At 42.4% G+C, this 27,860-nt stretch overlaps 1 protein-coding gene across 2 annotated transcripts in view; it reads right to left on the bottom strand.

Moving 5' to 3' along the window:
- EPHA4 (EPH receptor A4) overlaps nucleotides 1-27,860 on the bottom strand; it is a 140,096-nt gene that overhangs the window by 35,265 nt on the left and 76,971 nt on the right. For both annotated transcript variants that reach the window (XM_057305094.1, XM_026491841.3), the window contains exon 5: nucleotides 22,397-22,735. In XM_057305094.1, coding sequence (XP_057161077.1) covers nucleotides 22,397-22,735 — 339 coding nt within the window. The remainder of the gene's footprint in view (nucleotides 1-22,396; nucleotides 22,736-27,860) is intronic.

The raw sequence follows: 27,860 nt of genomic DNA on the forward strand, positions 1-27,860 counted from the left end.
CACACGGGCAATGAATCTGGTTTTAGAAACTGGAGCAGCAGTGTTCCCCATGCCCATTCGAGGGGAATAGGAATGCAACTGAAGGGCTCAAAACATCGCAGCCAGGGTGTCCACCATAGAATCGTGGTAACTGATAGACTCTTTCTAAGGCAGCCCTACTTGGAAAAATCCATATGCACCAGTGTGTAAATAAACCAACCGTGTGTGCTGACTCGGCCGTCAGTAAAAGGGAAGAACGTGAGATGAGAGAGTCAAGTAGAATAGTTCTAATTCCCGCAAGGTGTTACGGTGTGTGGCTGTCATGTCTGAATTCTTTCTGGACAGATGTCTTTCAGAAAAGCATTTTTATCAGGCTACAGTGACAAAAGCAACCCATGACCAAGTGAGATGGAGAAATAGACCTACTACAACACGCAACTGCACTGTAGTCTATCATGGCAGCCATTCCTCCCCCTGCGGAGAGCGTCTTACCTTCTCTGGTACAAAGAACACCAGTTTAGAAAAAAAACTGAGCTTTACAGCCACTCTGGAGGGAAGAGGCAACTGGATGTGTGCTCCACAATATAAGCCACATAGGGGTTCTTCCCTCGTCCTTCCTACCCTGCTTCCAACCCAGCCAGCCTCCAAGTCCACATCTGGAAGCCATCACTCTGCCACGTGTCCCCAGCTGCGGCTCGCTTCCCCAGATGAGGCATTTGGCAATGGCATTTCTCAATCATTCTCCTACCCCAAAGGTTCCCAAGCTTGTCTTCTCATGCCATTCATGTAATTGCTGCCACATCCCTCTGCATCTTGTGCTATGATCTCAGTAGAAGTTTTCTTGAACTCACATGCTATATTGACTTGAGTTATATTTATATGAAAAAACTCCCCATTACTGATGTAAATAAAACCCCGTTAACAGCAGGTAACCCTAAAAATGAATATGTGAATAAACAATGCTATTAATGTTTGCTGGACAATCTTGCCTCTTCCTACTTTATCCAAGATAGAGATTAGTCAGTGTGAGAGACGCAGCAAGGATAATTCGAGCACCAACTTAAGATTCTGGCCTTGGAGTAACTGCAAGAACTGAGAATTGCAAAGACTCTTGAATTTTCACATAGGGCAATTCAGTATTATAGGACGTTCCACATGGGTCTTCACTGAAATCGTCTCTGATGTCACCATTGTTAGGTTTCCACATTTTGGTAAAGACTACCAAGCCTTTCTCAATTTAGAAATGTTTTGGCTCCTGAGTCCCAATACCCCAGGGCTCTGCCCTTTGCTAACAAAATTACAAGATAATAGACAAACAGAAGGACAGATTGAACACTCTCGTCCCTAAAATATGGTTCAGAAGGAGCTATGACAAATCAGTGCCTTAGTTCAAAAGAGGGCTTCTCACCATAGTGGAAATTTTAGTCAACAGAAAAAGACCAAGCAGAGAAAAGGTCCTGCTTGTCTCTCAGTTCTCTAACGTACATTCTGAAACCTGTGGAGACATAGCTTTTCCTCAGGACTGACTCATCCACTAAGCACATACTTCACGAGCACCCGTGGAATAAGGCAAAGATGGGAAAGTGCAGACAGAGCTAAATCAAATACAGCCTTGGTCTCAAAGGAAGACCCATCTTATCCTTCAGCCTTTTCTGAATGAACAACAACAAAATAGATGAGGAAATTTTTCTAATAGTCTTACAGAGAAGACACCCATTTTCTAGAACTCAAGAGGGGGCAGTTCCTGCTAACCCTCTTCTTACCCAGATTCTCTCGTGGTGATGGGGGGAAGGATGGGGTGGGCGCTTCCTTATTCTACTGTGCGATTACACATGCAATACACCTGTCAAAGGTGAGAGGAGAAGCCAGGAGGAAGATGAAGGTTGACTCACTGTAAGAAAGAGACACATCTTAGATTGGAAACATTCCTACCTACCCACAGACTTTCTTCGTAAAAGAGGTATTTGCTTTAAGGAAAGTTTTGTGCCCCTGGACATAAGCAGGCATTCTTCGGTGGCTAGAATTTTGGCATAACACACAACAAGGAGAGCTGGCCGTGCTAGTCGACAGTAGTACGGTTGAGAAAGATGACTGATGGACATAAAAATCACAAAGGCAAGAACTACTAGAGGGTAGTTTTAAAGAAAATTTTGTGACTTCATTTAATTAAGTCCTTAATTTTCAAATGTTAGAAGCAGTATTTCCAAGGACTGACAGATGTCCATTTTCCTATCCTGAGATATTGTTATCTGAGACCACATCCTATGACTCTCAAGGGTAGTTTAATAGTTTTAATCCAAACCATGTTCTCGATTTCCTTTTCTCTTCACTTATAAATCACGCTGACGTACCCGTTCAATCACTCAACAAATGCCCCGTAAGCCTCTGCTCCAGGAACTTAAAATCCAAAGTAGAGCTAAAAAGATATTTATGTTGAAACAGTTAAATATTTGGCTAAATAAAGATAGTGGCTGAGATAAGGAGCCAGAATAGGGAGGAGGGCATTGTAAATTGCAGAAAGAACCGTGGAAGGATTTGGAGTAAGGCTAGTGAAGTAAGGTCAAGATTTACAGTGACAAACAGGAGGCAGAAAGGTGAAAGATGGCCGAACACAGGTGCACCTGCCCCAAGTATCACTGGGATTTTCAAGAAATTACTAGTATTCTAACTCTGTGAGCGTCGAGGGCTCAGCTAGGACATGTGAAATGAGGTAAAGATGAAAACATATTTGACTCATATACTTAAAGTATTTTCTACTTTACTAATTAGGTGGGAAGATCAGTAACTGTTAGAAGGATTTGGGATGTAATTCTGGGTTTGAAATTTACCAGTTGCCATCTTGGCCAAGTCACTCAATCTTCTTGCCTCCATTCTCCCATTTGTAAAACACCTTCCTTCCAGATACAAGCATGTGAGCTATCAGAAGGTACGCTCCATAAAAGTAGGGCTTTCCCTTGTCCATATCGATACCCGAACTATTCAAGATCATGTCTGGCACATAATGAGCACTTAATAAATTTGTCAAACAAGTAACTAAATGTTAAAATAGACTTAAAGAAATCTTTGTAGACATTGAGACATTTTCTAAATATAAAGTACCGAAAATAAGTCATCCCTAAAACAACTTTTTTATCTGCACCTGTTTCAGATGACCTTCTGTGGGTTTGGTTTTGCTATTTAGGTTAACTAAGATATTGACAATTAGGAGTAAAGTAAATGACAATTCTAATTATAAATGGAGTCTCTGTTTTCTAAGAGATATGAGAGGCTTCTGAGCTTTTCTTTTCAAAGACACAGGTTGTAAAATGTCATTCAAATGTGAATTAACATTAAAACTAGTTTTCACTGCACCTGTTACAGACAGCATTTTGAGGGGCTGCTCTTTTGGCTGACGGAGGTGTTGACAATCCTCTCAGCATTTCACCTCTGTATCTGGAGGGTATGTAAATAGTTCTCCTCATCACAAAGGTATAGTGGCATTGAAATCCCCCCCCCCATGTCATGATCCTAAATCCAGAAAGGGCCCTAAGCAGCTCTCTTGTTTTATAAGACCAGAGTTATCTCCAAAGATGCGTTAATGGAAACAAGTCAGTAACTGCCAGGAGAAGCATGTATCCCTGAAATCCCACCAAAAGGACATCATTGATGAAGTGTTGAGGGTAACAGAGTGCAGAGCCCTTTGCGGTCAAGGTTGGGACAGCAAGATGAAAACACGTGGAAGATATCTTTTTCCACACACACTGGAAACAAGTAAAATGGTAGCAGAGTATCATTTTCTGAAGGTGGAGCAAACACCATAGAGGACGAAAGAAAAAAACTTACCAAAGCTTGAAGGCTGAATGATCTGAGCTTTCTACTGGAAAGCCAAGACAAATGATCCCCCCTTCAAATAGTTCCGTATTCAAAATTCCACATATCCCTGAGAAACTGAGAATGCTTTCTGAATAGAATCCCCATTTGCTATGTACCTGTGGTTACATTTGGTGGGCAATCTGGCCACATGCATGCAGAAGGCACATGTGGGTTTTATCTCTGTGTGTGTTTCCGATAAACAGAAACAGCACAGATTAGGGGCTCGATCATGACTCTCTGACAGTGGTACATTTCACAACGAAGAATAACAGGAGATGCTTTGATGTCAAACAGAGGAGGCTCCTTTTAAGAAAATGGTAAATTTAACTTTCTTTGGTTCAAAGCTCAGCAGTTCTCCTTGCTCCCCACCGATTCAAGTGCTACAATTTTCTTTTATTCGCTTCCTCAATGACTCGCCATTAAACACCTACAAGTCATTTTACTGCAGCAGTTTGGCACTTGCGACACCCAAACAGGATGGAAAGGAGGAAAAAAAAAAGATACGGAGCCAAGAAAGGCAGGAAGGAGTCTCAGCAAATCACTGCAGGCTATCAAACTGTTTGCTTGGGTCCAGCATCACGAGCAATGAATTAGAAACAGTTTGGGAGACCCTGAGTGAGGGAAGGAATGCCGCCAACGAACAGATCGACTACATTTCACTACTGGCTCAAATTAGGAGGGCGGGGGGAGAAGGCAGGCAATAAGCAGATGCAAGGAAAGCTCTCCAGCCTGCAGGCAAGGAAGAGTGGAAACAGCCCTTTATGAAAGTCAAGAAAGCTGGGGATGTCAGTGGTACAACAATGCCCACTGCTTGGAGGGAAGAGGACTTCTTAACCACAGCGGGGTGCCCCCTCCCCAGGATCTGAATTTAAAGAAACAGTGTTTACTCAAGGGGGTCTTTCACTGATAGGAAAAATAACCCCACAGTTTATACATATCTCTGCTTCATGCAAACGGTATATTTAAATTTAATTACTTGGGGCTTAAGGTGGTTTTTGTTCCTTCTTTCTTTCTCATTTCAACACCGCAGCTCTGATTTGCTCTTTATCAAAGGTTTGTGCATTTTAAAATGCTGTCAGGCATCAAAATTAAATGCTTCAGAGCACTAATGATATCCTTGTGATTAAGGGTTTTGCCGTCACAGAAATGCTAAGAACGCCGGTGCTAATATTAATTGCTTTCTTCCACATCCCACCAAAGGGGGGAAGGATTTCTCCTCTGAGCTTTGCACTACCTATGGCACTAAAACACCAGTGAGTAATTTTTTTTTTTTTACTATTATCATCATGGTATTTTATAGTACTCAACAGTGTGAAGTGTTTTCATAGACATATGATGTCGTTTGTACTACATTCAACCAGCTGGCTTAACCCTCTGCTATTTTTTAGGTAAAAATCATTAAAAGACTCAAGCCCCATCCACCCTCCCTTACACTGGTGATACATCACCAACGTTAACAACTCTTCTCTGCACCCCCCAGCGTTTAGCTGCCGTATCATTGATAAGCACCTAAGCACATTTTATCAGAGTCAAGAAAAAAAAAATTGTAAAACTGTCAAAAAAAAAAAAAAAAAAAGAAAAAAGGTACAGAAAAAGTTGATTATTCCGAAACAGATACAGAATTACTTCCCTACTCAACAAAAGACAGAGAACCAAATACTCAATTAAAACCTTTAGAAGACTGAATTCAAGTAAGTTCATTTATATTTAAATATGGATATATTAATATTAATTAAGTGTACAGTTAAAATATAGAAGCGATGCGTTTCTTTTTCCCCCCAGAAAGTGATTTCTTTCCAAGGTCAGGACACAGAGTTGATTTTAAACAAATACTATAAAATAAAGCAGGGCACAGTAACACTTAACCAAAGGATTCAAAAAGACCCACGCTTCCAGTGGTTTTCAGAATCTGTGGACACTAATGGTGACCCAAGAGCAAGTCTTTACAAAGCATTAAACTCAGACTCCTCTTTTTCCAGAGAAATGGGTGGCAGATAAATTTTAGAGAAATCTTTTTCTCGAGAGCTGTTAACCACATTTTAAATAATGGAACGTGACGTTATCCTTGGTCTTCATGGGATGTGTCGGCACAAGCAAGGGAAAGGTGCTGGGATTAGCCTCTGTGGCTAAGTGTCCGAAGATGTGAGCACCCCTCCCCGAAATGACTGTTTCTGGGCTGGAGAAGCTCAGACAAGGACACGTTTCCTTTACATGTGGGAGGGTTCATATGACTGAATTCTGGACATTGGGGTGTGGGTTTAAGTGATTATTCCTTTTCTAGACCCAACACACAAATAGTGTCCTTGGGTCTTTCCATCCTCTCCAACCTACACTCGTCAGCTGGATGTTGACGCCCAGGCCCACATGTCCCCTCATCACCACCAAATGGCTACAACTGGGGCAAGGAACAACTTTCTATTGTGTTAACTGACATTTGTGGTTACAGTAGGTACTCATTCAGGTAAAGGGGAGCCATTCAGCAACAAAGAGGCCTTTTGCACGTAACATTTTCATATGATAACTAACGGAAGTGTAGTAGTAAGGGGGCTCCAGAAGATTGGACGTGGTCCAAGCTGCCTGAATGGCCTTCAGGTTCCCTCGGGGCACTCCAGCCCCAGCAGGGGTAGGGTGAGCAGAATCCACTCATTTGCGCCAGAGACTGGGGAGCGCTGCCCTGCGGTCAGTAATGCCAGGAGCAGATGGTGCAGCTCTGCACGGACACAGGCGGCCGCAGGTCTTCTCCCAGCGAAGGAATTCAGAACAATCACAAGTTACTGGGCTCAAAGATTCCACTGAGCTTGTCTTAATGTTCAATGGGAAAAAGACAGTGGGGTTCTCAAAATGGCTTCGGTGAATTTTCTTTTCAGAAAAGAGTTGGTCTCCACTGCCTAGTTAACAGCTGCCACAGTTGAAGGCTTGGGCTATGTCAGTCAGAGGAAAACCGAGAAGAATGGGCAGGTGAGCAAATCTGACCTCCGGAAGGTGCTGCCATACACTGACCGCCATTTTGACTGAGCAACTCTCTGAGGTACTTACAGTTATCACCTTTGAATTCATATTTGCAAACTTAGGCAACTACAGAAGGTAAATAATTGGGCTGGAGCTATAAAATGAGACTGTAAACCCAAGTCTGCCTGACTCAAAAGTATACAATCCTCTTACCATACCTCCTACCTATAAACACACACTCACTAAATTAGCATTTACTGAGGAACTACCGTGTGCCAAGCACCGTTTTAAATGTCTTGCATGAATTAATCCATATAATCCTCACAACAATCCTATGAGGCAGGTACTACTATTGTTCTCATTTTATAGATAAAGAAACTAAGGTACAGAGAGTTTGAATAACTTGCCCCAAGTTACAGCATGTAAGTGGTGAATTCACAAGTCAAGTCCTGGAGCCCACATTTTCAACCACACTGAACCATAAGAAGCCTCTAGTCTCTCCCCTCCTTACACTGGTAGGAAATGAGAGATCTGAGCATTAAATGGCTTGCTCTCCCGAAGCACCAGCAGTATTAGGAACAGCAAATGCTATGTCTGCTATATGTTACTTAGGTATAGGACTGTCCCTGTACATTCTAGGTTGCCAATAACTTAGGCATGACCTTTGTTCATAGACAAACCTTAAAGCTTTCAGAGATGAATCACCTCACAAGAGAACTACTTAAAGAGCTAAGAAGATAATGATCTAAAACAGAAGAATTCAATCATGAAAGAAAATGATAGTATTTGAAGTTAGGGAAGGGGTAGGGGGTATAGGGCAAGCTTCTGGAAGATCGGTGATGTTCTACTCTTTGCTCTGGTTTATGGTTACACAGGTGTTTGCTTTGAGATAATTCACTGTACATTTGTGGCGTATCCACTTTTCTGTGTATATTTCATAATCAAAAGGCTAAAAGTCAAAGAAAAATGTTAACTAAGGGTATTAAGGATGGAATAGGAAAAGTAGTATTAGAAAGACCCATCCAAAATTTTTAGTTAACCCTCTGAGTAAAGGTCTAAAGGTGTCATGAAAGATCCAAGCTTTTGCAAATTAGGACTTTTGTAACTATTTAACTGCTCTGTTTCATATCTGAGCCATATAGCAATCCCTGCTCTCTGCAGTAAAGAAAATATATTACTTAAATGCTTGTTTTACTTTTTAAAAACTACTACCTTAAATTAGCATTACTACATATGTATAGCTGTACCGTTAGTTATAGAATTACAAGTGAGTGACAGCTCAGACTTGGAACCGAGGCTCATGTCCCCCAGAAGTAACTGCGGATGACTTTGGGCACCAAGTGTCTCTGATATAGGATGTCTTCTGTTTCATCTGACAGCTGCTTGTTTTACTTTCTATTTGCTTCCTAAGAAACTGATTGGCAGGTTCCAAGCAAGGGTAGCCCAATATTTGCCAACAGAAACATTGCAGGATTCAGGGTGTATTTCCTGGTAAGTAAGAATGCCAGTTTGAGGCAAATAGGAAAACAAGTCTTTCGACTGGAAGGCAATTTATAAGAATTTGCCTGAGAAAGACAACCGTTTTAAATGGGCAAAGTTAGCAAGAATAAATAAATTGGCTAATTTTTTTTCTTCTCTGAATGCCTCTAGGAAGATGAGCCTTTCCATTGCACCTCCATAGGTCAAAAAGTATCTAGGATAAACTCTTGGCTGAAATTATTTTATATGCATCTTGATCGGAGAGGATGACGCGCCTTGGGCCAAGTGAGCCCCTCCATGACCGCCGATGCCTACCAAAATTATTGTGGGATTCGGAGGATGGTATCAAGGAAAGGTTCTCCTCTGCTGAGCAGAAATACAGCATAGGGAGTGGAAACGGATTAGCTGCTGTGAATCGAGGCTTCTATTCCTTTAGCTGTCAGCTCCACTGGAGAGCTTGAGGCATTCCAAATCTGGAAAATAAAAGCCGTGCTGTGGGCTTCAGGTTCTCTTTGTTACTCAGACAGCTGCTAATCGTCCTGCTGTGTTTGGAACCAAGGAGACAATGCTATAACATTTAGCTTTTTGACATCCGAAGCATCTAGATCAGTCCCCTATTAAAGATGAATTAATCACAAAGACTCTAAAAGCCAGGAAGATAGATGTACCTAGTAAATCTCTGCGCTTGCCTTTTACTTCCCACACTCTACGTTTCTACGTTTACAGGCAGAAATGCTTAACAGCCTGTTCCAGAAACTGACCGATAAAAAGCCTTGTTCATTACTTTATATCAGATGCTTGACGATTTCCTACACCCCCTGGAAAAGCCTTTCAGAAGGAGGTAAGATGTTGATCATTCTGCTAAAAGAGCCTGTCTGTGTCAATAAATATATCCACTGTGACTGTTGTCATCTGGACTTTTTAAGTGTGATAACTAATTCAGGAGTGTGGCTTTGCCACTTGCTACAGGGACATCCAGATCATCTGCGTAGTTAAAAAAAAAAAAAGCCATTAGATAAACCTGGGAAACTTTAGGGAGCAAAATATTACTACTAGTAGTACTACTAGTACTAATTAGCATCACAAATACTAATACTAGTGCTACTAATGATACTAATGATACTTGGCCTCCAAGTCAGGCCACATTATCCCCTCAAGTCATGGCCCCAAGTGAGAGTGAATAAATGGGAGCTTATTCTGGGTTTGGACACCTGGAAAAATGGAAAGAGTGCGCGCTGGATGAAGCCTCGGAATTCTGTGCACCGAAATTTAGGTTAATAAAAAGGTCTCAGAGTTATTTCTTCACATTCGTCTTCATTTCACAAGAGCATTGAAGAGGGACATCAAATTCTCCATCAAAGAGCAGACCGCCCACAGCATCTGTTATGAATGGGTGCCCGGGTCATGAACCCCCAAACAAAGAAAAAATTAAAAAATAAAAGCAGACAGCCTGACTGATATTATCACGGAGGCCCAGAATCCAATTTTCTTTTTTCCTTCCTTCCATATACTCTTCATAGGAGGCATCTAATCACCATAACACAAGATGAAGAGAAAGTCTCAACACAAGGAGGATCCTATTAAAATACTACAGAAAAGCAGCATTAACCATTCTGAGTTATTGGAAATCTTTTGAAATCAGATTGCTATTTTTTATTTCCCAAGCTAATGGAACCAGTAAGAGGCTAGTACAGTATCTGCAAGGTGCCAGGCTGGTGCCAGCTCAAGGCGCTGAATTCCTTGGCTTTCGATGGAGTCTGAATATATCATGACTAACTCCTTCCCCGTCACTGTCTCAGTGACAGTCCACCGTCTTCCAAATTGAAAGAGTAGGAAGTCAATTAGTGTCACTTATGATGTGAACACCTGTCGACTAAGACCTGGACTGAGACCAATTTCATTACCATAGCCACTCAATGGCTGCCAGATGGCCAGGCCTTGGACCACTTATGATATAGTCCAGATTCAAGGAGGTGACCTAAAGACAGAAAGGTCTAGAGTCCCATTAGTCATCTCCTGAGCCATCCAATTCCCCATCACATATACAATTGCAATAGGATACCTATTTTTCCTAATTGTCATTTAAAAAGACCACAGAAGCTGCTAAAAAAAAAAAAATAAAGTTATGGTGACCAGAAATTGAGGATATTAGCTCCTTAAGTGATAAGCAATTTTATCACCCATTGTTATTTTTAAATCTGAAACTCCTTTTTAATAACTCAACTTTCTCTTTATTGCATTTGAAAACACGTGGACAGAATGGAAAAAAAACACAGAAATGAAAAATATCAGACAAAGAATAAAGAGGAGCATGAAATTATAGGCTACAGATTATCACTGACAGGATAAGACAGACAAGCAGAGGGTACATTTCAATACAATTTTGGTTGCAAATCTATGTGTTCTATGCTAGCTGGAATGTTTCCAAGTCCAAACGTTGCTTGGCTTAAAGAACAATGGCTATGCTGAGAAATGATGGCCATAGATGGTAAAGTAGAGTGCTGCAGGTTGAAGGGGTGGGGGGGAGAGACAGACAGAAACAGGAAGAAGACCAATGCTGAGACTCTCCCTCGTATTCCCAGTTGGTTTCACTACATGGAAATTTGGGAAAGTTCTGAACACAGGGAAATCAAATATTCAAGGGGCAATATGTATGAGCCATAGAACAAACGCTGAGGAGCTGATTTTTCAGTAATACCTAAGGAAGCCTTCGTTTTACTTGGAGTCAAATCTTTCCCTCCCAGTTTCTTGCTTGCTACAAAGACAAGCACAGAGTGACTGTTAAGTGGAGAGAAGTGATGGAGACCTTTGGGTTAAATTACAACCAGCACTTTTTGCAAATGCTTCATATACAAATGGTCACCACATGCTATGCTCTCAAAAATGTGGCCATGAAATGATAGTCTTGAAGCCCTCATATCTGAAACTCTATCTTTTTGTCAATTGTCATAAAAGCTATGATCGAGGTTAGAGAAAGGAGCATAATTTATGAGAAGGAATTTTAAGCTTGGGAATTTGCAATGATAGAATTAATTTGTTTTTAATATTGGGGTATCAGCCAGAAACGAAATGTATGTGCCAGATAGTTTAAACTCCTACAGGCATTATAAGTCTGAAGCTGAAACAACCGAGCTATTAAATTTTAAAATGTTATTAAGGCCAATAGATGTCTCCAACTGGATCTGTGTTTGAAGATCCAAGATAACTTTTGTACGCATAAAGAATAACAAAATCTGGGAAATCTGTAATTGTTTTAGGACTTGAATTTTCTTTTTTCTTTTCTTTTCTTTTTTCTTCTCTTTTTCAACTAGGAGGTTCACAGCATCTCACTGGGGCCCCTCTTTTAACACAACCTGCTGAAATGTGAAATGCAGTACTCCTGGCTCCGCCCAGAAGTCAATCTGTAAATACCGGGAAGGACCTCAATCGAAAAACACATTGCCTAGAAATAGTCCCACAGCATGGTCTCCAAGAAAGACATCGGAGCGGGGCTCCCGCACACTACAGGCAGTTAATGGGAGTATTTCGTGTGTGTTCTGAAATATGAAGAGAAGAAAAACTGGAGGGAAAGTGAAAAAGCCATCATCCAAAGCTCACATGCAATGAAGGTTATACTCTTGAAGAGTTGACAGGAAGATTTAAAGGGCTTCTCATCTACCACTCTTCCCCAGACAATACCCTTTGATATTACACAAAGATTCCTTAAATATATCACCAGTCTCTTAGAGCCACACCTGAATTAGATGACTACTCAGCACGGGTGTCTGCAATGAGGACAGTGAACACAATTTATGCTTTTTAAGTCCTATGACCTGTGCTCTGATTATAAGACACTAATTTTCATAGGCTGATATCCTGCCATATTTGTACTCTCTGCTTGCAGTGGAAAACAAAGCAACAAGAGCCCCGACTATATACTGTAATGATAACCATGCCCCTATTTTAAAATGGGGAGAAACAAGATGACTTTAGCTTCAAGAATTCCCAAGCCTCCCAAAGCAACCTCCTAGAAAGATTCCTAAATCACACTCTCCTAGAGCCTTGTAGGATTCAGTGGGTTTCAGTGCAAACAAGGGCTACACCGACAACTCGTAAGATCATCTAAAATTTTCAGATTAAAAAAAAAGTCTTTGAGTATCTTGGAAAGTGGAAGGAACACTTGATGAAGCTTAGTTGCATATTCAAAATCCCTGGCCCGTCTCTATGCGTGTCCGTGGCTTTGATAAAGGAACACGGAGTAAGCTGTGCTCTTGCCCATCTTTACACTTTCTATGCTCAAAATACATACTTGTTTTGCTAAAAAAAGAAAAAAAAAATTAGGGTTGATTCAAGAGGCAGATTTCCAGCTTGCAGTACCTTATCTAGAGAACCGCCACCTCTCCAGGGAGCCATCGTGAGCTTGCCCCTCTCAGTGTTCGTGCTAATGGATGGATCTCCTTACATGCACTGAACCTGTTGGTGGCAGGTCCCTAGTTAATACCCACTGAGAAGCTGCAGCTACTATTTGTCTTGTTTGTGTCACCGTCAAAAGGTCCCGAGATAAGGATTTTCTTAAAAATCATCTGCCCCAGAATCTTCATTAAAATGGTCTTTTTGACAGTGAGGACCAAACTGCCTGAGAAATTCATAGACAAAGGTTCTCAATGGAAGGTGCCAGGCAAAAAGGAGGCCCACTCTTCCCTTCTTCGCTCTCCCTCTCCTTGCAAGAGTGATCACAAAATAGGACAAATATTTCAAATCACTGTCATTTTACCCATAAGATCTTCTAGATGGATTATGTTTTGGTAAGTAACCCTTTGCTTTGTCATAAAATAAAATAACATAACACAAAATAAAATCAGGTAAGATAAAATTAAATTTAATTTAAAAAAAAAGATGGTTCAGGAGAGCCACAAAGAGCCCCTTTAGAACAAGCTGACCAATTAATCAGAATAGAAGAAGAAGGAATTTAATTAACATTTGTTTCTTCAGCACTGTGCCTGAATTGACAGCCATTTTGCCGACTGTTCAGCCAAATTCCCACCGTACTCCGGGTACCCACCTTCCCATGTGAGACCAAATCATGAGTGACGTTCTCCAATGAAGCCATGGTGTTCACCAGGCAGGCGACCACACTGATGTCTGGCACCACCTTTCTTTTCTGTTATTGTAGTTCTAGGGAAGCCTATGGAATCTTTTTCATTTTTCTGACACAGCCAAAGGAGGAAAAAGTATGCCTTTGTTGGGGGCGGGGGGTTGGCAAAAGGTGGTTGCTGGGGGTTAAGACATTAAAAGAGCTGTTTTTAATACTGATGGATAGAGCTTAGGCTTGCTTATCTTAACAGATTAAAATGTAAAAACTAAAAAAAAAAAAAAAAAAAAATCCTCCCAAGTCTTTACCTGAAGACAACATATGGAATGCTCTCTTACTGTATACCCACATGGAAACAGCACGCAGACGCTGGCGTGCAGAGAAGGCTCTGTACATTGGGCATGACGTGGACACGCACTTTAATGAGTCCCTGTAGATTTAAGATCTCTCAATGCAGGATTAGTCCTGCAGCACGGCTCTTGGTTTTCCTGGTGTTTAAAGGGAAAGAACTCTCTAAAGACATTAGTAGGAGGTTAATGGGAGGTTTGATAAAGTTTCTCTGGATCTTTTTATTAATGCTCAGTGCAAACGACTTCCAGAGCCTCTCCTGGCTCCTCGAAGGAGGTAGTCATTGATTTAGCCAGTTGGACTGATAACGAATCAAGGTAGAAGCCCGTCTAAAACTTTCGCTAGTCTTGCACTGTTCATGTCTCATCTCAGCCAGGCACTTCTCAAATCTCTTGATGGCTTCTCCAGAGGGTGCAGACTCAGTGTTAGTGTCCGAAGTAACGAGCACAGCACTGAGAAATGAAAAATGAATCAGAAATAGACTGTCAAGTGTTTGGGAGTGAAAGCTGGTGAATTAATTACCCTTCTCACCAAAAAAAAAAAAAGTGTACATGATATGTACATTTATGTAAGAGTGAAGGGATAGGAGTGGAAACCAGTGTCCTCAGTCTTGGGTGCAAATGAACTTTGATTCTCTTAGACAGAAAAACAGTTGACTATCGAACAGCATGGGTTTGAACTGGACAGGTTCACTTATGCATGGATTTTTTCCAATACAATACTGTCCTGTAAATACATCTTCTCTTCCTCAAGAATCCCTTAATAATACTTGCTTTTCTGTAGCTTACTTTAAGAATACAGTATATAATATTCATAACATATAAAATATGTGTTCGTCGATTGTTCATGTTATCAGTGAGGCTTCTGGTCAACAACAGTAGGCTATCAGTAGTTAAGTTTTGGGGAATCAAAAGTTATACGTGGATTTTTGACAGTATAGGGTAGGTGCCCTTAACCCCTGCATTGTTTGAGGGTCAATCGTATTAACATCTTTTTAAAAATGAGAAGGAATTTTTATCTATATATAATAATTACTAATACGCCCTATACACACACTATTTATCTATGCTACTCAGTCGGCCTTGAAGCTGGATAATTTAGTAGGTTCTTCAATTTTTTTCTCCTCCCTAGGACTTGAAGCACCCATACTGAATACAAATTCATAGATCCCAGTGCCACAAACAAGAGGCTGTGTACTACTGTACATCTCCCAGTTTATTTTCTTAATTATGATCATAATTAGTGAGTATGCTTAATAATTACAGAGGTGGCAACAATATTCAATAGACATGAAATTATTTTATGGATAATGTTAGAATCAAGAGACTATTCCCTTTTTCAAAAAAAATATACTCCATGTTTTCAAATGTATATTTCCTAGGCATTATGAACTAAACCAGGAGCCCATAGCTGGATTGGGCTGTTAATGAGAAAATCGCCGCCTGGCTTCTCTGAAGCCCATTGTGTGCTTGTCTGGGTCTGTAATTACTCAGGCACAGAAAGGACTCTCCAACCAGCTTCCACTGACAGCTACTCATGATCACATACCAACCACTAGGGATGCGAGAACAACTTCCCACCAAAATCTCTGGACACAATCGCCCTACAATTTGTTTAAAGAATTTTAAAATGTGTCTTTAGAAAGATATCCGACTTACATTGAAGTAGTTTCATTGTGTGTCTTTCCTTTAACTTTCTTAGGAGTAAGAAAAATACAACATATTTACTTGAGATGAAAGGCAAACGAGAAATCATCTCAGTGAGGGGACAATGTCAAAGAGCAGTGCCTACGATTATTTAAGGAGAAAATTGCTGCCAGCATCCAGCCAGCCTACAACACTGCTCAGAATGCACGTTTTTAAGAGAACTGAACGCTGCCTTATCAGAACACTCAAGCACGTTCCACGTTATATTTAAACCTGTCACTGGGAAAAGATCTGCGGTACAAGGCAGCGAAGACGTGCATGAAATTCGACTTGATTCCCTGAAACCGTGTTTAGGTAGTCAAAACCTCTAAAAAAGGCATCTTGCCAAATATTAAAATTGTTTCGAGGGGCGCCTGGGTGGCTTAGTCAGTTAAGCGTCTGCCTTCGGCTCAGGTCATGATCCCAGGGTCCTGGGATGGAGCCCCACATCAGGCTCCCCTGCTCGGTGGGGAGTCTGCTTCTCCTCCTCCCTCTGCTACTCCCCCTGCTTGTGTTCTTTCTCTCAGTCAAATAAATAAAATCTTTGAAAAAAGATGTTAGTCCACCACAATCTTCCCCAGTGTGGTTTCTGACAAATGACCCCAGCACCTCATCTTCTCAACCTCCTTTCTGACTCGTGTTCTTTCTCAATTTAGTACTCCAGAACAGGGATCGGCAAACCTTTTCCACAAGGGGTGAGGTGGTGACTATGTTTGCTGTGCAGGACGTTCACGCCCTGAGCTGCTCCACTCTGCTGCTGTCCCGTGGAAGCACTCTCAGATCACACACCGACGACAGAGTGGGGCTGCGTCCCTGTGGAACTTCTCCACGGACACGGAAAATTGAGTTTTCTAGAATTTCCAAATGGCGCAAAATGTTATTCTTCTCTGGGTTACTGTCAACCCTTGTGAAATAGAGAAACCATTTCTAGTGGGTGGTACCCCACCTGGTAGAGGATCAAGATTTGGCCCCGGGGTTACAGTTTGCCAACCTCTGCCCCAGGGCACTCAGAAGTCAGGTATTCGTGCTTTAGAAGTATCAACAGAGCTTCCCCCCTTGCTCCCCTTCCTTTTCAAGCTTCAGATGCGGCCCCATCTTATTTGGGTTCCTATTCTACGACCATTCTCAAAATGACCAGGACTGTGCTTTCTGCCTGTTAATCTGATCACGAACCACACTTGAGGCCACTGTGGGGCTGCCTGTCACACTCAGCTGTGGTTCAGACCACTCCAGGATGACCTTGCTCTTCAAGGCCTTTCACACCAGGCCAAACCGGACCTCCAGACATCCCTCCCTCCTTCCTGTTCCTTTCCACCCCTAGGTATACAATTACACGACAGCCCTGTTACCTGACAACGGCATTCACTTCAGTCTCATCAGAGGCAGAATTATACACACTGAAGCTAAAGAAGTTAGCACAGGCCCTTTCTGAAGCTCTTTCCCTCATCTGATATTTATAACTTTGTAGGATTTTTTTTGAAATCACACAAAAATTGCCTAAGCTTTACACCCCACAAAATCCGGTGCCACCATGCCCAGAGCACATTGCCTAACTCAACTGCTCTAAGATGTTTCCCTTTCTCCCACCGTCTCCCTGAAGCTTTCCTCTTACCAAGTACAAGACAGGTAGCAATTATACCCAGTGGGGATGAGAATTCCCACTGTTCTCCATTATCCTACTCAAATAACATAATATGTCTAATTAAAAGATGACAGAGAAAGAGAGAATGGGAACCTACCAGTTGAGTAATAAAAGACAGTCTGCCTCCTGTACTTAGTTATTTTCCTTTCTGTACTCATTATTTTGGTTTTATTAAATTTATCGCTACTTGAGAAAGAGTCCACTGATTGTTTTTACTATAAATAAATGTGTTGATCGACAAACAGATATTGAGTACTATGGACTGTGCAGTGGCATTCCATCGAAGTGTTCTGTCACTTCATCGTTGATGTAATATTTTCTTTCAGTCTTCATTAAGAGCAGTGTTGGGAGCATTCTGTTCCCAGCATGCAGCAGTGAAACCAAGCGAAGGCAGGATCTTGATGCAACCCTTGGAAGGCTGGCATTTCTATGAAGTCATGAAATCTGTTTATCAAACGTATCACTAGAGCAGAGTTTCTCAATCTTGGCACGATGGCCATTTCAAACCACATGATTCTTTGTCGTGAGGGCTGTCCTGTGCATGGTAAGATGTTTAGCAGCGTCCCTGGCTTTCACCCACTAGATGTAACAGTGCTCCCAGCTGAGATAACCCAAAATATCTCCAGACATTGACAAATATCTGGGGAGGCACGTTGAACAGCTAACTATACCCAAGATTTAGCTGGCTTACTGTTTCGCCTTTCAAAGGACATACCTTGGCAGGTGTGGGTTTGGACACGTAGAGAGGAGGCAGGATTCAGGTGTGTTCTGCTAACTCTGCAGGAGTATTTACTGGAATTTTCCCCACCCTTGACATTGCCGTTAGAGCCCATTTCTTAACATCCTATGGAAATAAGCCCTACTTCTTCATGCTCATCGCTCATGACTATATTCTTGGAATTACAGACTTTTAGAATTAGAAAAGATCGTAGAGCTCAGCCAGGTTCACATGACTATGTAATCCACCAAGTATCTATCTGAACTTCAGACTCTGTGTTAACAAATGTTTGTCACTAGGATGCTGCAGCTGTGCCAAAGAGAGATCACCAGATGCCATCCCATTGTCAAGTATCTAGACTATGACCTCACGCAACATAAAAATCGAAAGTGTGATCATCGGGGCGACTGGCTGCCTCAGTTGGTAGAGCATGTGACTCTTGATCTAGGGGTCATGAGTTTGAGCCCTGTGCTGGGTGTAGAGTTTACGTACATACATACATATGTAATCATTGTACCAGGTGCAACTCAGGGTTATTAGGGAATACAACCCGTGGCAGTTCATAATGATTTAAAACCAACAAAACAACCTTGCGTATGATTCGGGCCCAGAGCTGGAAGACGGGGGGCGGGAAACGTGCAACTGGCTCGGTGATATTAACATCTACTGCTGGCTGCTATCTCAGCATTTTTAGCAAAACTATTCACAGTTCTGTTGCTTGGCCAGGAAAACCTTGTTTCATTTAGACAGCATTTCTCTGTCCCAGTGACACATCCTGTATTCATTTACCCGAGATGGTCCACTTAAGTAAAAGTAAACCAAAGAAAAGCCATTTAGAAAACAAATCACCCAGCAGTCTGCTTATTCATTTTTCATAAACACCAGAACCATCTCCTCCTGAACGAAAAACACAACAGTCACTGGAGGATGTCAGATGGGGGAGGGGAAACATTTCTTGAGGAACCTCGCTTTGCTCCTTTTGGAAGATAACGCAGGAAAGTGACAGGGTAGGGAGGAATTGCCTTTTCCTCGTCTGTTCTTTTCCTAGGGTGACTTCTGGAGTGTCCCACCCTCACTCTCTTCCCGCTGCTCCTTCCCACTCCTGGCATCGAGGTGAGGCACAGGGGTGGGGGTGGGAGCAGTCCTATGCCCTCTCTGCCCCCACACCTGCCAACCTGTCCAGAATGGACAACTTTGGTAGCACAGGCTTTATCCTTGCAGGGAGCCTGCAGTCAGCCAGCTGAGCTAGAATCTGGGTGACACCGGGCAAGTGTCATTAGAGCCAGCCCTTTTGGCCACAGAAATAAAGCTCCCATCCTTCAATCAGATGGCCAGCAATAAAGCTGACATCCTGAGTTCCCTTTGTCTTGGCTCCAGTGTCAATTGGGTTTGAACTCGGAGGGGGAGGAAAAGCATGTTATTTACCTCTTAAGACCTTAACAATAAGATTTGGGTTAGAATGGTTTAAATAACCATGTGAGAACACCGGCCCATTCACACCACATTCCAGAACTAAATGATCAAAGCCTCGTCAAATGTCCATTTCCGTGCCCAGATACTCAAAGTCTGGTTTCACCAATGAGGCGCATGCCAAGCTGGATGCGGGGATGCTACTAATTATCCAATCAGTGTAAAAGAAAGCAACTTTGTCCTTTTGGGAGCGGGGAGGAGGGTGCTCCCTAGTTTCAGGTACTGGCCCAGACATTAGCTTGGGTGAGTCAAGTCACCTTCACGAACCTGTCCAGCCGTGGGAGTCTCAGAGGTGGTGGTGATAAAACCAGGTATCCCAGGAGGGTTTGTGTCTGTTTGTTAAATAAGTTACTGATGACAGAAAGAACCCTGTGAAAACAGGGCAAAACCAGAGAGCCATGGGGGGCGCCTGGGTGGCTCAGTCATTAAGCGTCTGCTTTCAGCTCAGGGCATGATCCCAGCGTTCTGGGATCGAGCCCCGCATCAGGCTCCTCCGCTGGAAGCCTGCTTCTTCCTCTCCCACTCCACTCCCTGCTTGTGTTCCCTCTCTCGCTGGCTGTCTCTCTGTCAAATAAATAAATAAAATCTAAAACAAAAAACAAAACAAAAAAGAAACCCAAACAACAACAACAACAACAAAAAAAAACAGGGAGCCATGAAACCGTGGCTCTCAGGTGGTAATGTTAACCACCATTTATGCTACGTCTTCCTTCCAGAGAGTGAGCCATCGCTGTCTACCGAAGTCCCTAAGGAATTTAGTTTAATGAAATGATAGGAACGACTTCAATTAGAATATAATTGTGTGTATGTAAATATGCTTAGGGGAGCTTTGGCAGAGTTTATCGTTGCTACATTCACCCAGAATTTGGGCCTATGTTATTAATTTGCCCTACCATGAAGAAAGGGCTGTTCATCACAGATGAACTATTCCGCTGATACTGAATTAGGGAACTCCAAGTCGTAGTAGGGTAATGAGGCAGTGTTACGCACATATACAGCTCTCTGCGAAGCGAAAGCTTTCTGGCTGGCCACATCGGAGGTCTCCTTATTGAAAGACTTATTTTTAATTTTGAACAGCTTCCCAGCATTACCCTTCATGAAAATTAAAACAGGGAGCTGGAATTTTGTCCTGTTCAGCAAACCTCCTAGCAGGGCGCTCGCCATGGCAGAGAAAACCTCATTGCGTCAGAGGAATTCCCCGTCCACCTTTCCGTTAGATCTCAAAGAATTGCACCTACATTTTTTAATAAAACTTGGGACTTTTTTCCTGCCTCTCTCATCATGTTTTTGCACATTTTCTTCCTTTGGAAGATTTTTTAGCCTGTGTTCTTTGTGCTCCTTGGGCCTTCTGGCCTGGTAGAAACTGACATAATCCCTTGGCTCTATTTCTTACGTATAAAGAGAGTCACAGCCATTCTCTCCCTCCCCCGCCCAAATCTGGGGGAGCCAAGCCTGTCCTCAGCACGTCTCTCAGAGGCTATTCTCTGCCAAGGAGAATGACTTCACCTTGTACAGCCTCAAAAGGTCCCTTCCTACTTTTAAATCAGTTAAGAACACGAAGTAGTGATGTGTTTGAGGATAAGTACATCAGGCTGGACGTAAGAATATTGACCGAATCATAAACCAGATTCCCCCAGTGGGTGCAGAGAGGTTGGCTCCGTCTAACTCAGAGACACCAGTAGCACCAATATGTCTCCCAAGATCTATGGGCAATATTTCCAAAAAAGAACTACGAAAAAGCTGGCAAAGTCAGAGTACTTGTGATGCTATCAGAACCTCCTAAATCACACTAGTCTTTGTAGAAAACTGAAACCGATTACCACGAACAGTGCTTACCGCCTATTAAGCGCAGAAATAAAAGACAAAAGCATAACCAGATGATCTGTTCACACCGCGTATTTTAAAAGACTGGTCGTATTTGTGGAGTTGAAGCTGCCCTCCAGTCACATTTGCCATCCTAGCTCCCGCTTAAAATCTTGCCTGTGTTGTAACTTTGTATTTATTCTAGAGAGTTCAGGGCAAAGCAGAAAAATAATGACTTTGCATTGGGACACTGGAATACTTTTCACTATAGGATCAATTAATACGGATATATTTAACTATGGAGTGCACTTACTGAAACATTCATTTAAGAGAGAAGTGCAGTAAGAGGGGACAAGGCTGAGGGCAATTTATAATCCTTTTCCAGCGAAGTGTGTTGTTCTGAAGAGCCTCATGAACGAGTAAACCACAGTGCTTTTCTCCTACTCCCCTTGAACTCGCCAGAAATAAATAACAGGGAGCCAGCAATGTGAGGCAGAGATTCAGGAAGGAAAAAAAGCTCGAGAAAGTGTGGAAACGTTTTCAGGGGAGCACCCGGAATGAGGGGGTCAGGAGCGGGAGCCTAGAAATGCAGACTGTGATTTGCACTTTGAAATATCTGATACCCAAGACTTTGTTAACAGTTCTGCAACTAACTCAGCAGAAACTCTCTTGAACAGAGGTTTTCACGTCTACGGAATTAGAACAGGAAAGCGATGCCGGAAATGGGGTAAATTAACTCTCCTCCCCCACATGTCAATTATGGATTCAACTATGAAAGTGGCTGCAAAACCAGTACTTGTTTTCAGGAAAATATTGTCAAACCGCACAGAACGCCCATTAAACTATTCACTGTTCACAGATTTCCATGATGATTCTAGTAGAGGTCTTTATACATTTTTTAAATTCTAAAATACCAAACAAGATCAAAAGATAGCCACTGATGCTTTGGTTGGAAAGGGCAGCAAATGCCGATACAGCACTCTGCATTGGTAAAAATCAATTTTACAATCCAAAATAATCTTTTAAATGCTCTGATGTCTAACCATGGACCTTGTGATTAAAATGGCTGATACGAATCCCTTACAAGAAAAGTCCAACATGGAGTGACCCAGCTCACTAAACTGTCATCCCCTTCCAATCAGATACTGTCTTCCATCTCACTGAATCACCACCACTTAGTATAGGTCATGCTATGCAGTTGGTGCCCAAAAAAATATTTACTGAACGAATGAACATTCTCCTAAGTATCTTTTGTATTACAAAGCAGCACACGGGTTTATAATTAGATCCATGTGGTTCTACTTCGATTGTAGAACTTTAATATCATTCATGGATACCAACAGAGAAGCCCTTTCTCTCTCTAGATTCGTATTGTACAACAAAGGAGGTCTGATTCCTACCTGCTTGGTTGGTTGTCACAGTGACGGACACTGACTGGTCCGGGCTGGGGTTATACTTGGACACTCCATTCACCGCCCAGATTTCAAATGTGTAATTGGTGTGAGCCAGGAGGTCAGTGATGGAAACTTTGGTTGTCTTCAGGCCATTCTGCTGTGGCGTATAGTGGACCCCACTTCCACAGGGTCGGCACTTGCTGAAATCACCAGCTCCACATTTCTTGCACACCACATTGTAGGAAATATCCTGGCGGCCACCTGTGTTCTGGGGACTGCTCCATTCCAAGTTCACCGAAGTCTCATTGACATTCGAGATCAAGTTGAGGGGAGCAGATGGTGGGCCTAGAAAAAGAAAAAAGAAAAAAAGACACACACATTATCACCCCAAGAACTTAAGCTATCCTTTTGGAATCGCTCAGAGTTTATATTATTCTCTGCAGTAAGGTGGGCCCATGTAGCAAAGAAAGCCAAAAGCAAATCAAGCCAGCAAAAACAGATCTTTTCAAAGAACCACATGAAAGACGGCTGCCTGTATGTCATTCTCAATCCTGTGCAAACAGCAGCAGTGCTGACTGCCACTCGGAGACGTCGTGCATTTCGACATCAAATGGGCTTCGAGTGCAGGCTTCTCTTTGAAGCAGCAGGAAAATACCAGAACTTATCTAGTTTTTATCTCATCATCTGAAAACAGGCATATGAATGTGATTCTAGTTCCCAGGGCCACGGTGGGCCTGGGGTAAAGTAATAGTTAGGTACCACTTTTGAAGCTACAGCATGTCCTCAAGCTGGAATCAAATTAATTGAATTGTATTGCTATGCCTCTTCGGTTCAACACAGCAGTTGAGAGTTCAGCTTTTTATAGGTAATTTTTAGGAACTGGTGTGACCTGGTTGCAGAGATGTCAAAGGTACAGTCACTGGGAGATCCCAACTTGAGGCAGAGATTGCGCAAAGGCTCCCAGACCCCGCGACCTGCCCTTCCGCGACCCAAGGCTGCACCGGGCCCTTTGAAGCATACTCATTCCCACTGACATCAAAGAGTTTATGAAACACGAATGATGCTGGTGGATGTTTTGACACAGAACAATTGACTGCAAACAACATAGTGGTTGGTTTTAAAGATAGTTTAAAAAACAGAACAAAACAAAACAAAAAACCCCAGAGAGCCATGCCGAACCCTCCTGCTTCTTGCTGTTGCTTCATCTTCACATGCCAAGAAGTTGTCATGCCTTCAAGGAGAAGAATCAGGATGGGAGACGGGAGGGAATGCTCCTGGTCTGAGCCACCGCCAAAGGTTGTAAAGACACTTGCCACACTCTCATGAAAAATACCTACTCAACGGAACACATGGAAAGCCCTCTCTTTTCTTTCCTCTTTCCCTTGTGGGTCTTTCAAGAAAAGAACCAGAGTGAGTGTTAATGAAAATCTGAGGTTTCTTGCTCACTGTATCTATTCGATTTTTAATTTACCTGCAATGGACTGCTTTGAGGGAAATGTTTTGTGTTCGTTAGGAAAAGGAAGTGAACTGGAGGCCTGTAGGAACTGGGAAGAAGCTTTAGCTGGTCAACCATAATGGAATGTGCTGTTCCAAAGTAGCCATTGAGAGGGAATTGAAAGAGGTAACCTATTAATCAGGAGTCATACTCAATATTTATGACTTCGCTCACACTGATGAATGGTGAAAGGATTTTGGTGGTAATGCTGAAAAAGGGTAATCCACCCTCCATTTCTCTTCACAGAGCTTACTTGAAGACTGTCACAAAGCTGGCAGGAACTCCCAATCTCCCCTTGAGACTAATTACCAACAATCTCTCTTAGTTTTGAGATCTGCTCCCCATCCAGGGCTGTAAAATGTGTGTTTCAAAGTAAGATTACCCCCCACAGAAGTCTGCAGGAAGAAAATGCAGATTTCTTTCTTGTTTAGATTTCAAATTTATAGCTATGGTCCTTAGCTCACTGACTGGACTATAATAAAGATAAATAAATGGTTTCTGACTAAACGAACACAGTTATTTAAAAATCACAGTGTCCTAGAGCCAGACAGGATGTTAAAGATCATTTGGTCCAATAAGCTCATTTTAAAGATGAGGGAATTGAGATCTAGTAAGTGGATCTGCTAATACTGAAATTTCATGCAATTTAATTAGTGACAAAATCGGACTAAGATCCAAACGTACTAACTCCCACTCTGGGGTCATTTCCACTCCCTTACGGGAGCCCCATTAAAGGTATATAGCAACCAAATCCATAGTTTCAGCCAAAGTTTGCGACATAAAGGTAGGAAAAAGGGAAGGTGTATTTTCAGTTCTGCTCAAATTCTAGTGATGCTCGCCACCACGGTGAAATTCATTAGTCATCTGCCGCTAAAGCTGACCACAGCCTGGTTTATAAAATGCGTCAGCCACTGGTTCTTATTTTGCTGTGACTTCCAGGGTTAAATACGAGTGACTCTTAAATCCATTAACCTCCTTGCCAAGGTTCCTGGTCCACTTTCACATGGGAAAATGTGACACAATGAATCAAGCAATGCAGAAGCAGAAAGTCAGTAATTAGTATGTAGGACGGGGCACAGCAGTGTCTAAACAGGGAAGAAATGGAGCAGAAAAGGAAATGGTCACAGGACTCCAGAGATAGAACACTGCCCCATGGAAAAAAAAAAAAAAAGATGCTGCAGGATTTCAAAATGGAAGGCTGGACCAAAACAAGGGGTAACCTGGAAGAGCCTTCTTCCTTCGGGCAGTGATTCTTCGAGAGGACCCTGGGGTCGATGCTAAAGGGAAGACAGAGAACAGGACGAGGCAAGTTCAGATCCAGTGATGCCTCCGTGAGCGGTCTGGTGAATTGCACTGCACGTGTTTTGTGTGTTGCTGCCGCAGGAGTGATATTATATGGGCTTCAAAACTGGACAAGGGCAGAGTTTTGTCTTGTGGGTTTTGGGGGTGGGGGCAGAGGTAAAAATGCCCACCCAGTATGATTATAACGGCATTCTGCCAAGGCCTGGGAAAGAGCTCATGCTTTATAAATTAGAATCATTATGGCGGTTGTATTTTGTTTACGGGACCGTGGTTTTCTTTCTTCTTCTTTTTTTTTTTTTAAACTCGTGTCAATTAAAAGATGACAGTATATTTCCATTTATAAAAAGGGGCCATCTTTTCCTCAGAAAAGACAGTATTCTCCAGACAAGGAGAAGTCCAGCCAGACCCAGCAGTCATACTTAAATATTAATAGCAGCACCTTAAAACCATTTCCTATAGAAACGGCTATCAGGAAAAGAAAACAGTGTTCTGCATAACCTGGGCTCTCTCAGTAAATACAAGGCATCCAGGAAGGAAAAACTTAACTCTCCAATTATCCTGTCTTCTGTTTACGTAAGTAGTGTATCTGGATATTTGGGAACAAGTAAATTTCTGACAAGTGATTACGCCTTTCTCGTCAGAAATCTGTCCACCCGCAAGTACTTCTCCAATTACAATAGGAGATCTAGAACAAAATGGGTTAACCATGCCATTTGTTTAAATTTTCTAGTCGCCATATTGAGATCGTATCTACTGACCATACAGTGTCAGGGAGCTTACAGGACATATGCGAGGCAGGATTCTGTCCTTCCCAAAACTCCTCACTACTAGCCCATATACAGGACTGGCAGCAATCCTGCTTACGGTATTGTCCCGCGATTCAGGTCATCTTTCTTTCTGTCTTACTCTGGAACATGCAATGCGGGGGTCTCGTTATTCAGACATACACTGCGCATCTGTCTATATCACCAGTCTATGTGCTCCGTAAGAGAGTTGTGTCTTCACCATTTCCCAGTGTCTCCCCTGATTCCCCGTTCAGAGCAAGCTCAACACACGTTTGAGGAGTCGACAAATGAATGACTAGACAGAAAACTAAGAAAGTCCTGTAGCGCATCTGAGGCGCACTACCTACAGTGTGTGAATTAATACAGCCTTCCCTGAGCTAAAGCTGCAATAGTCAGCTCTTCCCAGAGAGACGCATGAGCACTAAGCCCTGTAAAGGAGTATCTCAATGCACCCAGTTTAAGTCAAGTTCCCCTTTTCTAGAATTTAAAAACACTTTGGAAAAAGTCAGTAGGGCTGTATGTCCTATCTTAGTGGTTAGTCCTGTTGGGAGGGACTTGTGGACTCTCCATTTATTCAACAAGGTCTTACTGAGTATTTGTCACCTGCTTTAGAAGATGGAGGGAAAAAGAAATCTGATCCCTTTTGACGCTTTCCTGGATAAGCAAAGCAGCAGAGGGCAGGAAATCGTGGGGGAGGGGAGAAAAGAATAAAGGAAGCTAAATATGGGGGGCACCGGAGGCGCAGAGCAGGCTCTCTGCCCAGTCTCATCATTCTTTAGCTCCCTTACCAGCCAGTGTGGCTGGGAGAGTAAAATGTGGGCTCCATGGGGCGCTTGGCTGGCTCAGTTGGTAGAGTCTGACTCCTGATCCCAGGCTTGTAAGTTAGAGCCCCGTGTTGGGTGTAGAGACTCCTTAAAAATAAAATCTTAAAGGGGCACCTGGGTGGCTCAGTCTGTGAAGCATCTGCCTTCAGGTCAGGTCATGATCCCAGTGTCCCAGGATCGAGCCCTGCATTGGGCTCCCTGCTCCTTGGGGAGGCTGCTTCTCCATCTCTCTCTGTCCCTGCCCCCCCATATGCACTCTCTCTCCCTCTCTCTGTCTTCTGTCAAATAAATACAAAAAAATCCAAAATCTTAAAAATAAATAAATAAAATGAAAAAAAAATGTGAGCTCCGTCAATCAAAGTTTTGATAATTTAGGACTGGTTATGACTTTCTTTCCCCATCTTGGTTCCAGGTGATGGTCTATTCGGGTTTGAAGCTGTGGAAAACTTCGGATCTGAAGAAAAGTTAATTTTCACATTTTCAAAGGGAGGCTGGTATTTTTCTTATTATAGCCTTTGTAGAACCCACTTTTCCTTTACATTTACATTTTATTTTTATCATCAAAATCAAGACTTTTTTTTTTTTTTAAAGATTTTATTTATTTATTTGACAGAGATAGAGACAGCCAGCGAGAGAGGGAACACAAGCAGGGGGAGTGGGAGAGGAAGAAGCAGGCTCATAGCGGAAGAGCCTGATGTGGGGCTTGATCCCAGAACACTGGGATCACGCCCTGAGCCGAAGGCAGACGCTTAACCACTGTGCCACCCAGGCGCCCCCAAAATCAAGACATTTTTAAATAGAAATCAATCAAATGCTGAAGTGTATGTAAGGAGGAAAAAAATGTCCTTCCTTTACATTTTTTTTTTCACTTCCTTGGAATTCCCATGTTAAAATCCCTCTCTGGCTCCAAGAATAGGGCTAGAATGTTAAACTCTTTTAAATTTCCCATGTTTAGAATGCCCTTCACATTTTAAATATAATTTAGTGACACAGAGAATAATAGCTCTGCTCCCAGAACCAAAAGCCAAGCACCATAATCCTTAACCTACGAATCGGTAACAGCA

The sequence above is a fragment of the Ursus arctos genome, unplaced genomic scaffold, assembly GCF_023065955.2.
Source record: "Ursus arctos isolate Adak ecotype North America unplaced genomic scaffold, UrsArc2.0 scaffold_1, whole genome shotgun sequence".
Lineage (NCBI taxonomy): Eukaryota > Metazoa > Chordata > Mammalia > Carnivora > Ursidae > Ursus > Ursus arctos.